Source organism: Miniopterus schreibersii (assembly GCF_964146895.1).
Source record: "Miniopterus schreibersii genome assembly, chromosome: 18".
NCBI classification, from domain to species: Eukaryota; Metazoa; Chordata; class Mammalia; order Chiroptera; family Miniopteridae; genus Miniopterus; species Miniopterus schreibersii.
In genome coordinates, this window is record NC_138121.1 from 34,558,707 (window position 1) to 34,572,061 (window position 13,355).

The 13,355-nt window shown below is 33.9% G+C and overlaps 1 protein-coding gene across 17 annotated transcripts in view; it reads right to left on the reverse strand.

Moving 5' to 3' along the window:
- Positions 1-13,355, reverse strand: part of CHD9 (chromodomain helicase DNA binding protein 9) — a 165,929-nt gene that overhangs the window by 85,023 nt on the left and 67,551 nt on the right. For 11 of the 17 annotated variants that reach the window (XM_081118960.1, XM_081118945.1, XM_081118959.1 and 8 more), the window contains exon 3: positions 2,471-2,802. In XM_081118960.1, coding sequence (XP_080975086.1) covers positions 2,471-2,802 — 332 coding nt within the window. Of the gene's footprint in view, positions 1-2,470; positions 2,803-3,603; positions 3,888-3,965; positions 4,418-13,355 lie in introns of those variants that run through there. The other 6 variants (XM_081118947.1, XM_081118946.1, XM_081118952.1 and 3 more) reach the window with 5 other exon arrangements.

Consider the following 13,355-nt stretch of genomic DNA (forward strand, 5'->3'; position numbering starts at 1 on the left):
CAATAAATGCAACTGGCTCCAAAGCCAAAGAATTTAACCATATTATTATATTGCAAGCCCAATCTAACTCACAGCACTGCTCTAATGATTAAATGAGACTGTATCAAAGTGCTCTGAAAAGGGCACTCTACCCCTTGTATGATTAAAACATTAATCTGTAAGTGACAGAAATAATAAAAAGGTTTCAAGCACACTAGCAAGCAGAGGCAGTATTTGTTTTCTTCAGATTAGTCTTCCTAGAGTACATCAAATCAAATATGTGGGTTAAATACACACCAATGTTGACTATGTATCAACCATAACTTATTGTTTACAAATTTAGTTACTTTTAAAATTTCACATTATTGATGGTTAAGTTCCAGAATATATTCCCTTCAATTATATCTGTTATCAACCATTTGATAACAGTCCAATTCGTCCAAAACTAAAAGAAAAAACAAAATTTTACAAGAAAATGCTTAATATATCATAAAATGCTATTAATTAAAATGTTTTAACTAAGCTATTTAAATGACGACTTTTCACATAAAAATTTAAAACTTGGCAAGTTCAAAATTACAAAATGTAGTGGCTTATTGGAAAGCACAGAAATGAAATACTTCAATTGACTAATACAGCAACTCTGGCTTGTATATGAATTTCATTTCCAAGTAAACATTTTCCTCTAAAATGATAATAATCTTTGTCTTTGTCAGATAAATAAACTGTTTTACTCTAACGGCTTAATAACAATATATAGGCAAGCTTCAGTTTTACTTACCTGCCTACAAATTATAAATCCCTCTATTAAAACGTCCTATACTCACAACAATACTTTTCAGCAACTACTCATATCTAGCCATATATGTATGTGTGTGTACACACATATACATTTCCACTATAATTACCACCTTATTTTCTCAAGAATACTATCTGTAAAAACAAGTACTAAGTTGACCAATGTTATGCAATATTAAAATAATTTATTTTTAACAATCTATTTCTAACAAAAATATAAACATCACAGAATTAATCGGATACTAGATTGCAATAAATTACTGCTCCCTACCATATCAATTCACATATTTCAAAAATCCACATTTCTCTATCATAATTATTTCTAATTTCCCCTTATGTACAGTTTTTTTCTTGAACCCAATCCACTTCTGGTATCTTCTGCCTCTAGCTACACCCCTGCCCCCCCACCCCCCAACCCTGAATTTAAACTTGCTGTAACTTACCAAGTTTCTCTACAAATTTTCTTGTTTTATGTGTTGTTTCTTAATAACCTTTCAAAAGTACACTACTTTATCTATATCTCTAACTTATATTATGTGAACTTTCAATACATTAAAGGATTAAATATGACATAATATTGGAAAAATACTTTCATACCAAAACCTTTAAATATAAAAGGAGTAGAAAGTTATCTTTCAAATTTCATTTAGCTGTCTGCAAATAAAATACAAAATCAATAATATTAATTATTGCTCTATTATTGCAAGAGAGCCCATGTTATCTAATGGTTTGGACTCAAAGGCATCAGGACCTAACAATATAATTCAGTTTGGTGTTTGCGTTTAAAATGCTGAGAATTAATTTGTTTACAAAACTGTGTTAGTTCTAAATATCTACATAATGTATTAATAACTTCTTAAGCAAATGAAGATTTTCACAATAAGATAATTCTTTACTGGGTAATTTCTTGTGTGGAAAATAAGAAGAGAGTAAATACTTTATCTAATATTTCATATAAAGCCTGCAAAAATGACTGAATATTCCTACAAAAACAAGTCTAAACTTTATTGGCTGTAGGTTAACTTTACCCTTGCATACAAAACAAACATACATATAGAATAAATAATACTTATTACATTTTGTTTTTTGAAAATGTATTAGGTAATTTATCAAATAAAATACCTAGGATTAATGTATCCTCCTAGAGCACTTCTTTGTCCGTAATTCCCTTGGAGCATTAATCCTCACTTGGCCTCTTTATTACATGAATTAAATCAGAAAGACTGTAAGAGCCGAGGGCTGCTTATTGTTGGTTAAAATAGTCTTAGTTTTCCTGCCATTCCATGTAGTCAAATGTTATGAGAAAATATTGTATTTCATGTTTCCACAGTATAAGGTGCCCAATGGAGTAAAATTAAGAGGTTAAAAGATCTTATAAAGAATTTTAATGCATGTTCTATACAGAAAGTGAATTTGAAAGTAGAACAGCAATATGGGTTTTGGTTTTTTTGTTTTTCTTTTCCTATTTTATATATAAAATAGTTCCCTTTTAAATTCCTTTTACTAATATTAATGTTAAAAAAAAGTTATGTTCATAAGGTGGTAAAATTTAGTAGATCCTGGAATATTACACTACCTAATTCGGTCAAAAAGAAACAAAGTATACACAGTATCTAACAACTGGAAACTCCAAAGTGGGAGTAAACACAACACACAAATCAAAGGAATTAAATTCGATTCTTAACCAACTTACCCAATTTTTGACTTCTCTTTAAACTTAGAACAAGTTCGTGTCTTCCTGCTCTCTTTGTCCTTTGGCTTGGCTTTCACCCTCCTCCCTCTCTTTTCCTCTCTTCCTTCAGCTGAAGCACTAGGGAAGTTTTCTGGGCTCATGACTCGCGGAATATTGCGCTCCCCACGCTCCTTTGCTTTGGCTATGGCCTCCGATATTATGCGATTGGCCTTTTCTTGCTTGCTTTCTGATTCTGCCTTTCTCCTCTGCTTCTTCTCGGACAGGATCCTCACCTGGGTATTCTGCAACTTAGAGTATGTCCCAGAGCCATCGTTCTTCTTGGAAGATGGAGGCTAGAGAAACCAAAATATCATTTATACAGCATACCAGAGTACATAAAAAAACAACTAACATAAATATTTGAAATTTTTAAATTAGGCTTAAAGAAGTAAAACACATGAGCAAATATGCGAGTGTTACTAACTGAAAATTAAAATATTTTGCTAGTCTAGAAATTAGTGTTGGTATAAAAAAGGCTCAACGACTGCTTTTAAAAACGAAGGTTAAAGAAGGGTAATACAGGTTCGCTGACATTTCCATAGCATTCTTGATTAGGCAGCTGATTCAATTTTTCTCCTGTACATACAGCTGACTCAAATTTTATCCTGTAAATATTCTGTACATTTGGAATTAAAAAAGGTCTTTTCTTTCTTCTTCACTCCAGAACTCTGAAAATTAATACATTTAAAATAGCAATATAGAATGACTACTCCTTATAGTTTATTGTAATTTTTAGAAAAATAAAGCCTCTGCTTTACAAGAAACTAGAACCTGAAATCATTGAAATAATTTTAATGTGCACTCTATGCAGCAACATAGTTAGTAAACAGACATTCCCATACTTAAAATTAGAGAAAGTTTTAGTTTTTCCGTGAAAGAGTTAAATGTTTTTTTCTCTTTTTATATCATAATTATTTTGCTCAAGCAATTCTGAAGAAAAAAAAAAACCCACAAGTTTTATAGTTTTACGTTAAAATTATTAATATTTTAGCAATTATCACAGGAAGCAGATCAACAGCATTTTAAAAAGAATATCCTCTTCAAACACGCATTCACCCACATATACTTAGATCACAGTTTTGTTATGGTCTTACCCGTAAACATGCCTCTGACTATAGCAAAGAAAAAAACCACCAGGAATTTCCAAACACATTTTCATGCTGATTCCAGTGTGCTTCACTGGATATCTTTTCTATACCTGCCTCATCAAAGGTTTCATAGCAGTGCTGCAACACTGGGAAAGGAAGGAGGGTTTAGAATCGCTCACTAAAATGCCACCTTAAGGCCTACAGGCTATAACAAATAACCAAGACTCGAGAAAACAGCAACAAGCTCAAGATGGCGATGCAGTACGACTCCCGCAGCAGCAGCCAGTAATAAGGAAGGTTATTCAATCCCATTAGCCTTTTAGCCCAAAGAACCCCTCCTCCTCCCACTCATTCAGGCTTTCACTTACCCTTCCTCTTGGCCTCTTCACTGAAGACATTTTTGGCGTCAGACAAAGGCTTGCCCTCTGCTTTTTCACCACCCCAGGCAGTGCTCAAGAAAAAAGCATTGAAAGAAGATTCCTAAATGGCCTATTTAGCAAGCTGCAACCAAGAGATGCACAACCCTCCACAAATACACATTGTGATTGATCAACACATTTCTGCCTTGGCAAGTTTATCTCCACTGTTCATCCTATTTAGATATGAAAAAGGCTGTAAACTCCTCCTAAAAGGCTGGGTTCCCTCAATAGCTATAAGCAGATAGCCAGATTCCAACAAAGCACAGAAAGAAATGAATGCACAAAGCATCAAAATGCATCAGCATGAATATTAGAGATGTCGTTAAAAATACTGACTCCTTCTGCGGAAGTAGGCCAGCAGATGGTGCTACCAGTTATTATTCCATTAGACTCTGCAACTTAACCCCCAATGGACTGTTCTTCCCTCCAAGTAACACATTAACTCTCACTCTGCCATTTCCTGCAGCCAAGTTTTTAAAAATAGGAACTAAAAACCTGACTTTTAAAAATCACCTGAAAACTAAAATGATGGTGAAATAGCTTTATGTAGCTATCACTTTAAAAAACAAAAATCCAATGCAATTTTTACTGGAGAAATACACTTTTCCCCCGATACCCTAAAATATTTAAAACATAAAAATAGCTGAAGGTAAGCAAAGGGTTAAAGAGCAGGTCATGCAAATGAACACATAGCAAGTGGCTTCTCTTTAAGAAATTAGATAAGGTCTCTTATGATTCTTCTAACAATAAGCTAACAATGTTACTTTCAAAATAGAGAAATTAAGCTATTTTCATTTAAATTCTAAAAAGAATTTTTAAATGAACACATGAGAGCTATCTACAAAGAATTACTAACCACCCGTAAATTTTTCCTTAAACCTGAATGCATTAATTAATTTTCCTAAAATAAAAAATCTCATAAAATCTTCCTGACATTTATTCCTCACATCCCATTTTAATTGAACTGCTGAGGTTTTTTCAGATAAAATTTAGTTTTAGTTCCTTGCTAAAAATAAGTAAGTTGCAAGTCCACCTGAATTTGGTTGTCAGTACAACTTTCCCTTCCATGAAATATTTGAGACTGTTTTAGTAAGCAGTGTCCTTAAATAGCTTAACCATAATTTTTACTGCTTCAAAATTTAAGTTTACCTTTTTTGTTAACACTACTTTTTCATCTGGTCTTGGCAAGTCATCTGATACCTATATCAAAAGGAATCCTTTTCCTTTTTTCCCTTAGGCACTGAAGGTCTCAAAACAGAGTAACGTTACAGGAACAGTGCCCTAGAAAGACCAACCCGCACAGCAGGAGAGAACATTAAAGGAGAGGAATAACTACTACGACAAGGACGGGTCCGAATGACCTGAGAGGCCATCTATGCAAAAATCACAATAACCAACAAGGACTAATGCTTACCAAGGGCTTACTTTATTGAGTGCCAGGCACTATTCTAAGCATTTTACACGTAAAACTAATTTAATCCTGAATGGTAAGAGGGTTATAGTGATAATGGAGTAAGTAGCAAATGGGAGACATACTCTCAGAGCAGAATTACAAAGCGATAGAACAAACCTAAGAGCAAAGAGCAAAGAATTTTTAAAAATTATAATAACAATAGTAAGAGTTAACACTTGCTTAGTCCTTACTATGTGCCAGGCACTATTACTAGTATTACATATATAGTAGCTCAATTATTCTTCAAAACAATCCTGTGTGAGATGGACTACTGTTACCCTCATTGTACACCTCAGGATACTGAGGCACAGAGAAGTGACCTGCCCAAGGTCACACAGCTACTGCGCGACGGAGCAGGGGTTAAAAGGCAGAGAGCCTCATTATGGAAATCATGCTCTTAACCACTATGTCATATTTGGTTCAAATACCATAATTTACAGGGATTAATTTGAACACAAAAGAAAGTGACTTTCTCAAAACTGCAGAGAAACCAGCACTAAAGCTAGAATGAAATTCAGGTCTTCCCACTGCCCTTTCCAAGGTGTAGAAATTTGACTAGATAAGGAGGGGTATGGCTGAAGAGCAGAAAGAGCCAATATTTGGTTTCCAGAATAAGTAACTGGGATAGAAGGCAAAAGAAATAGAAAATCTTGTTGACAAAGGGTGTGTACATGTGTGTGACAGGTTTAATTCTTTTCACACTGAGTTTGAAATGGAGAGCTCTAGTAACGGGAAATTTGGGACTGGGATGATCCTCACAGAGGTCAGGGCTGGAATATAAGATGTGGATTTTCCTGCTGTTTACTTTCAATACTCTTAATTCCCTGACACTATCCACAGAACACAGGATGATGTCCAAAATATTTCACTTCTGTAAACCTTTCCAATAGATTCTATTATCTGACTCAAAATCCAGATTACTTAACATTAAATCTTAACAGACAATAAAGGATCCATGATCAAATATTGCTTCTGTTAGAATACAGTATTTTAAAACTATATTCCCACAGATCAACATTGAGGTGTTAAGTAACTAAACATTTTAAATGTAGATCATTTCGCAAAGAACCTATATGCTAAATAAGAAAGAAATATAAAAGGTAAAGGCACATATATTAATACCATGTCCAAATTTTTAAGAAAAAGAAATTATAGCAAAATGTAAAGATATATTAATTACTTTGATAGCGACCGGGAGGAATATATGAAAGAGCTGGACATAGTTCGACACTGTTTGGGAAACTCAAGGATTTATGGTATGAGTGTTTTTCAAACCACAGGTCATGACCTACATAAAAGCAAGACACGATATAAATTTAGTGCATCCAGACTGGCATTAAAAAATGAAACAGAACAGAATGAGAGAGGATGGCGTCCAACCTTAATGAATGTTAACTCTTACAAAATTAGAGAGTCTGCGTGTACCACCGCTTGCTTTTCTCTTTCCATTCATGGGACAGCGAAGCAGAAAGATTTGGGCAAGAAATCAGAAGTATTAAGATCTGAGCGGGGACTCAAGTCTCTTCTCTCTTGGTGGAATAATTTTCCCACATACCCTCCCACACACACTGGGGAATTCTTCTAAATATTTTAGTTGTTTACAAATGCTAAAAACTACTGTATCACCAGTGGAAATTGCAAACTTCCAGAAAGAAGGGGAGATAATCCCATGGCTGCTGTATATCTACTGCAGAGCACAGGTTCCTCTCTTGTGGAAAAATAAATGGAAAAATGAAAGTTCTACTTCACAGATTTAAAAGACAACATGAAGGAATAAAGGTCTCAAATAATAAAACAGATGTAATTCCTCAGTAAGAGTAAAGCGGAAAGCAAGTAGTTTTCAACAACACGGATAAAACTGCATCGCAGCGGAAATCTTCCAGCCTTGCTCAGGGGCAGGCCTGCAGGGCCTGGGGGCTGGAGACTCCATTAGAAGAGGGCATGAACGACAGGCACAGCAAGCCTTGAGCACATCAGAGAAGGTAATGAAGAAAACCACCAGTGAAACCCCAAAACACCACGTTTAAGGAGCCAGTAGAAGAGGAGCTGATGAGGGGACAGAGAAACAAACAAGCACAGTAAGAAGAGTGCTAGGAGAGAGAGGTGGGGGAAAGGGTCAGACACTCTGCAGTCAAAAGCAAAGTAAACCTCACAGTAATTTGACCTTAAAAAGCTAGCTTACAAGGCATTTAGTTCCCTTAAACTGTTTATAGTAGGCGAGTGTGCTAGTTTTAAATCTCAAGAAGAATCACAATTACCCAATTAAAAATTCACATTAAACCAACCTTCCCAAAACAATACATTTGTAGTTAATTTCAATAACGTGTTAAATGTTAGCATGGTGACTTCTTTTGGGTTTCATTTATCGCACATAACAATTTTCCCCCCACAAGCTACCAATGAAGATTTGTTTTTAAAGAGAAATGGGGCAAAAACAGATCCAAGAGCATATTATAATCGGTCAGTCTTCTGGGTTTTACTTTTAGATTTGTTTTCAGGGTTTTTGATGGAAATGAAGCGATTACTTTACTTCACTTCCTTCACACCTGTAAACTGCCATGTTCACAATAAAAGGCTTATTATCATCGCCTTGTGACTTGTGTGATGGTACCCAGGTTCCTACTTCTAGTTAACCATGACATTAATTTTTTTTTAGTGTCATATATCTTAAATTTTACATTAAAAAAGTAATACTATGAGAAGCATTACCTTTATCTTAGTCATCCACAGGGCAGGGCAGGCAAATATTAGATATTCATAAAAGTTTTGTATTTTAAAAAATAAAACTGCATTCTATGACTTACAGGAAACCCAGAGAGAAAGGAACATGTTAGAGGATATCATAGGGTGTAATCCACAACCTCCAGAGTGTGGGAAACTCTACAAATGACTCTGGTTCTTCAGCAAAGAAATTGCAGGAAACAAAACAAAGAAGGGGAACTATGGGTTGAAAGAGACTTAAGACTAAATGTAATGCCGAAATAAAAACGGAAAAAAAGGGACACTTAAAATATGTATCGACCAGCTGTAATAGGTGGCCATTTCTTTCTTTTTTAATAGTCAGAAGGTAGTTTTATTATTTAGGCTATTTGCTTATCTAGACTGAATCAAGGAGTCTTTTGCCCTAGAATAGTCTTGTTCAAAATTACAAAACAAATAAAAGCTTTAAAAATATATGTGGCCCTTCTTTTGCTATTAACCTGAACAAGTTAACTGTAAAAATACATTTATTATAATAGTAGGGAAATTTCAACTTTGATTGGATATTTGATTATGAAGGGAATTATAGTTATTTTTTAGTGTGAAACTGATTTTGCAGTTGTTTTAAATACAAAAATTTTGTGTATTAGATATATAAATTGAAATATTTACAGATGAAGTGATGATTAGCATGACAAGAAAACTGGATACATGTTGGAAGAATGATAAGCAATGAAGACTGAAAGACAATGGCTTAGGTTATCAAGTGTCACAAATCATGCTAAACTACCTGGGCTTTATGCTGAAGGAATTAGGGAATCAATAAATAATCACATATAGAGAAGTAACTGATTCACATTTTTAGATTAAAGGTTGCTAAGTGATTTAAATAAACATGCCTGAATACTTGAAGATAACTTTTATTTATGAAAAGGCCATTCATGATATAAAACCATATAACATGTGATCTTCTACTTATATCAGTTTGTGTTGCTTTTTCAATGCTGTATTGTTTGAAAGTCCATCTTCTGCATCCAAACAAAAGTGTATTTTTTTAAATATATCTTTACTGATTTCAGAGAGAGGAAGGGAGAGGGAGAGAGAGATAGAAACATCAATGATGAGAGAGTCATTGATCAGCCGCCTCCTGCATGTCCCTGACTGGGGATCCAGACCACAACCCGGGCATGTGCCCTGACCGGGAATCGAACTGCGTTATTCTAGATGCTAGGTCGATGCTCAACCGCTGAGCCACGCCTGGCTGGGCCAAAAGTATATTTTTAAAACCACAAAACCTCACCCAAGCTCACTACTGACAGCACTAAATATATTGAATTCATCAGTCCCTAAATTACCCGTGACACTAAAAGCTATTCGTAACATAATTTTGTGATTAAGGGAAATGGGCTTTTGAATCAGCCTGCCCTGAGGTTCTAATACCAGTTTTATTATTTACTTGGGCCTCAGCTTCCTCATCTGTAAAACGGAGAAAATAACAATATCTACTTACTAGGGCTTACTAAGTTTCCCTATTGGATAACATTTGCACCAGTTGTACCATACGTCCCAGTATGTTCATCAGACTAGCCCATGTGAGTGAGTACTCTGTGCCTTTCAGACGTATCTGTTTAGGTGCAATACTTTTAAGATGATTCCATCTAGTAAAAGGCCATCATTATTCTTGATGGTCTGATAATCTAAGTGTTTTTAAACTGTGAGCTGAAATCTCATTATGAACCATTAATTCAGTGGATAGCCATTAAGGTTACATGGGTGGTAAGTAGCAGAAAGGAGTTTTAAACCCAAGGCTGCCTAATCGAAGTTACAGTTTTGTTTTATTATTAATGTTTAATTATACAATATTTTAAAAAAAGAAAATAACACCCATGAAACAAGATTAAATATATATATTATTTGCCTTTTACTTCAAATCTATCATTTAAATAAGCAGATAATTATTCCTCTCCTCCCCATTACATCACCTTCCCCCTTCCTTCCCCAGATGTTAAGAAACACATATGAAAATATATGACAAAGTCAGAATAGTGGTTTGCTCTGGAAAAGGGCTAAGAAGGGACTGGAGATTTCAATGGTTACCCATTATGTTTTATTTTTTTTAATTAAAAAATATTTAAAACAAATATTACATTTGTTAAATCTATGTGGTGGGTTTATGGCGATTTATACAATACTGCTATATTTTTATGATTTTGAATGGAAACATACTTTTAAAAGTAGCAAAATATAAACTAATGTCTATTCAAAGCTTAGTCTAGAAATTGATATTTTAAATAGCTACATAATTTCAATTCTAATAGTTTAAAAAGGGTATTATGTAGTAGGTGGGCGGCTGCTGAGTATAATTGTTGAAAGGACCTGTGTTAATAAAACACAGCTAATATGTATAGCTAATATATATAGTCTCACATATATACATATACTAGTTAAGTTTGGGAGACTCAAAAGTTACACAGAGATTTTCGATTGCATCAGCATCCCGTAACCCCCAATGGTACAAGGGTCAATTGTAAATTCACACATTCATACTTATATTAATTTAAAATACTTAATCTTTTGGGGGGTTTATAATTCCACATAATAAACTGTAATAAAAGTAGTCTTTTAATACATTTAATGCTTTATTAATAGAATTATGTATAGGCTTTCATTTAAAATAATTATAAAAATTCATTTTTTCATTAATCAAGCTAGATTTTTTTCTTTATAGCTCAAGTTGCTATGCACACTTAAAGTATTGAAATTTGATTAATGAAGGGAATTTTTCTAAAAAATTCATAAATGCAAAAAAAATTACCTCACCTAGAACATAAGGAACTTTAACTCAAATATATTGTGGAAATGACAACACAAATTGCATTAAATCCAAATGAACAATCCCGTCAATACTGTTTTCCCAGACAATGTCAGTTTCCATGGAAGTATCTCCAAAAGATTATTCTCTGAAGTTACAATAAATCAGACTAACCAAGAATAAAATCTTTAAGTAAAAACAAAGTAAAGCCTTATAAATCCATCAAATTTTTCATAGGGAAAACAAGCATCTTGCTATAACTAAATTAAACTAGCAAACTGTAATGACAGTGTACATGCTTATCATAAATAAATAAAAATTTGCTTTACTATTTTTTATTAGAGACACCAGTTTCTCAACACCTTTTTAGAATTATCATCAATTAAAGAAATCAAATAGTGCTACCTGATATTAACTCATCCACTATCACACCAAGACATTAAGCTTTTTTTACGTAAAGGAAAAAAATTTAAAGAACCACTTGTCTTGCTTACATTAAGGCCAATTTAATATCTGAAAGTACATATGAGCTACTGTAAAAATTTAGTTTATAGCCCTGGCCAGTGTGGCTCAGTTGGTTGAGTGTTGTCCCATGCACCAGGAGGTCACAGGTTTGAATCCGTCAGGGCACATGCCTGGGTTTCAAGATCGATCCCCAGTAGGGGGTGTGCAGGAGGCAGCCCATCAATGTTTCTCTCTCCTTTTCTCCCTTCCTCTCTTTAAAATCAATAAAAAGATATTTTTAAAAAATTTAGTTTACACAGTAACTGAGCAAAAAATATATATTCTTTTAGATTTAATCTTTTCTAATATTTATACTGGTCTCCTCATTCCCATAAATAAGTTTCATATAATCATTCCAATTTTTTCTTAACTATATTAATTTACTACCTGACAATAATTATTGTTCTAAAATTTTTCTTTACATGACAAGTGCAATTTATTACTCTTCAGCCAAAAGCTAAAATTCTAAAACAAGAAACTTGAGAAATTATGTCTCCTCCTCATTAGAGAAGCCTATTTCAATAACCCTATCATTAATAAACATCAGAATGATGCTGATGTGCCCTTAAGATATCCAGTGTTGAATGTGAAATGTGTCCCTCCTCTACATTTCAGTAAGTCTAAATTGTTTCTCCCCACCTCAGAGACTGTTATCCATGTCCTATGTATCTCCCCTTAATATATTACTAAAACAGCTTTCAAATATTTATAATCTCTCTGTCTTCTTTCCCTTCAAGATAAAAGAAACCTAAAAGATCCTTAGCAACTCACTTGTCTTTCTCAAATTATGCAAATCCCTTTAACTTACCCCAGTCTTAGCCAACATTTTCCTGAAGGAAAAAAAGTATTTACAAAGCACATTAAAACAAAAGGTAACAGATTTCAAGAATGTCAAAGGGGGAACTCATCACTGTTACAGATAGATCACTGCTCTTCAAAGGATATCTTGGCAATGAGAAAATACACAAAAAATTGTATGCCAGGCTTAATTACTAATTTTTTTTAAATGACAAAACAGTAAGACTTGGTACATTTTTAATTCACGCCATGATCAAAACTAGAGGGTTAAAACATTTCATTGGGATGATATTTTAAGTGAAAATGATAAAAATAAAGTAACTTTTCCTAATTGGGAAAAGTTGAATACTGTTACAGGTTCTCTTCAGTATATCCAAATTGCCAGCATCACCATTCTTGTGCTTTGGGGCCATTATTAAGTAAAATAAGGGTTACTTGAACACAAGCACTGCGATGCCAAAACAGTCAACTTGATAACTGAGATGGCTACTAAGTGACAAACAGGAGGGGAGCATATCCACCATAGGTGGCGTAGGTTTGCTAGACAAAGGGCCATGCACCTCCGAGGTGGGATAGAGAGGGACTGCAAGAGATTTGATCACACTCAGAATGCTGTGTAATTGAACACTTATGAACTATTTATCTCTGGAGTTTTCTATTTAATATTTTTAGACCAAGGTTGATCATAGGTAAACTGAAACTGTAGAAACTGAAATTGCGGATAAAGGGGAACTACCATATGAATTAGATTTTAGATGATATGTGGAATTATTAACTATCTTGGGTGTGATAGTGGCTGTAGTATAGAAGAATCTCCTCATTCTCAGGCAATAGACGATGAAGTACTTAGAGGTAAATTCTCATGATGACTGCAATTTACTTTCAAATCACACAAAACCCATGCACTCATCTAAAAATAAAGCAAATGTGGCAAAATGTTAACAACTATTAAAGTGAAAGAACATCTATTTATTATTCTATTTACTTCACTTTATTTACTTTTCTAAATACTGAATATTTTTCATTAAAAAGACTGGGGAAAAACAGCTTGTCCTGATCAACTGCCATAACA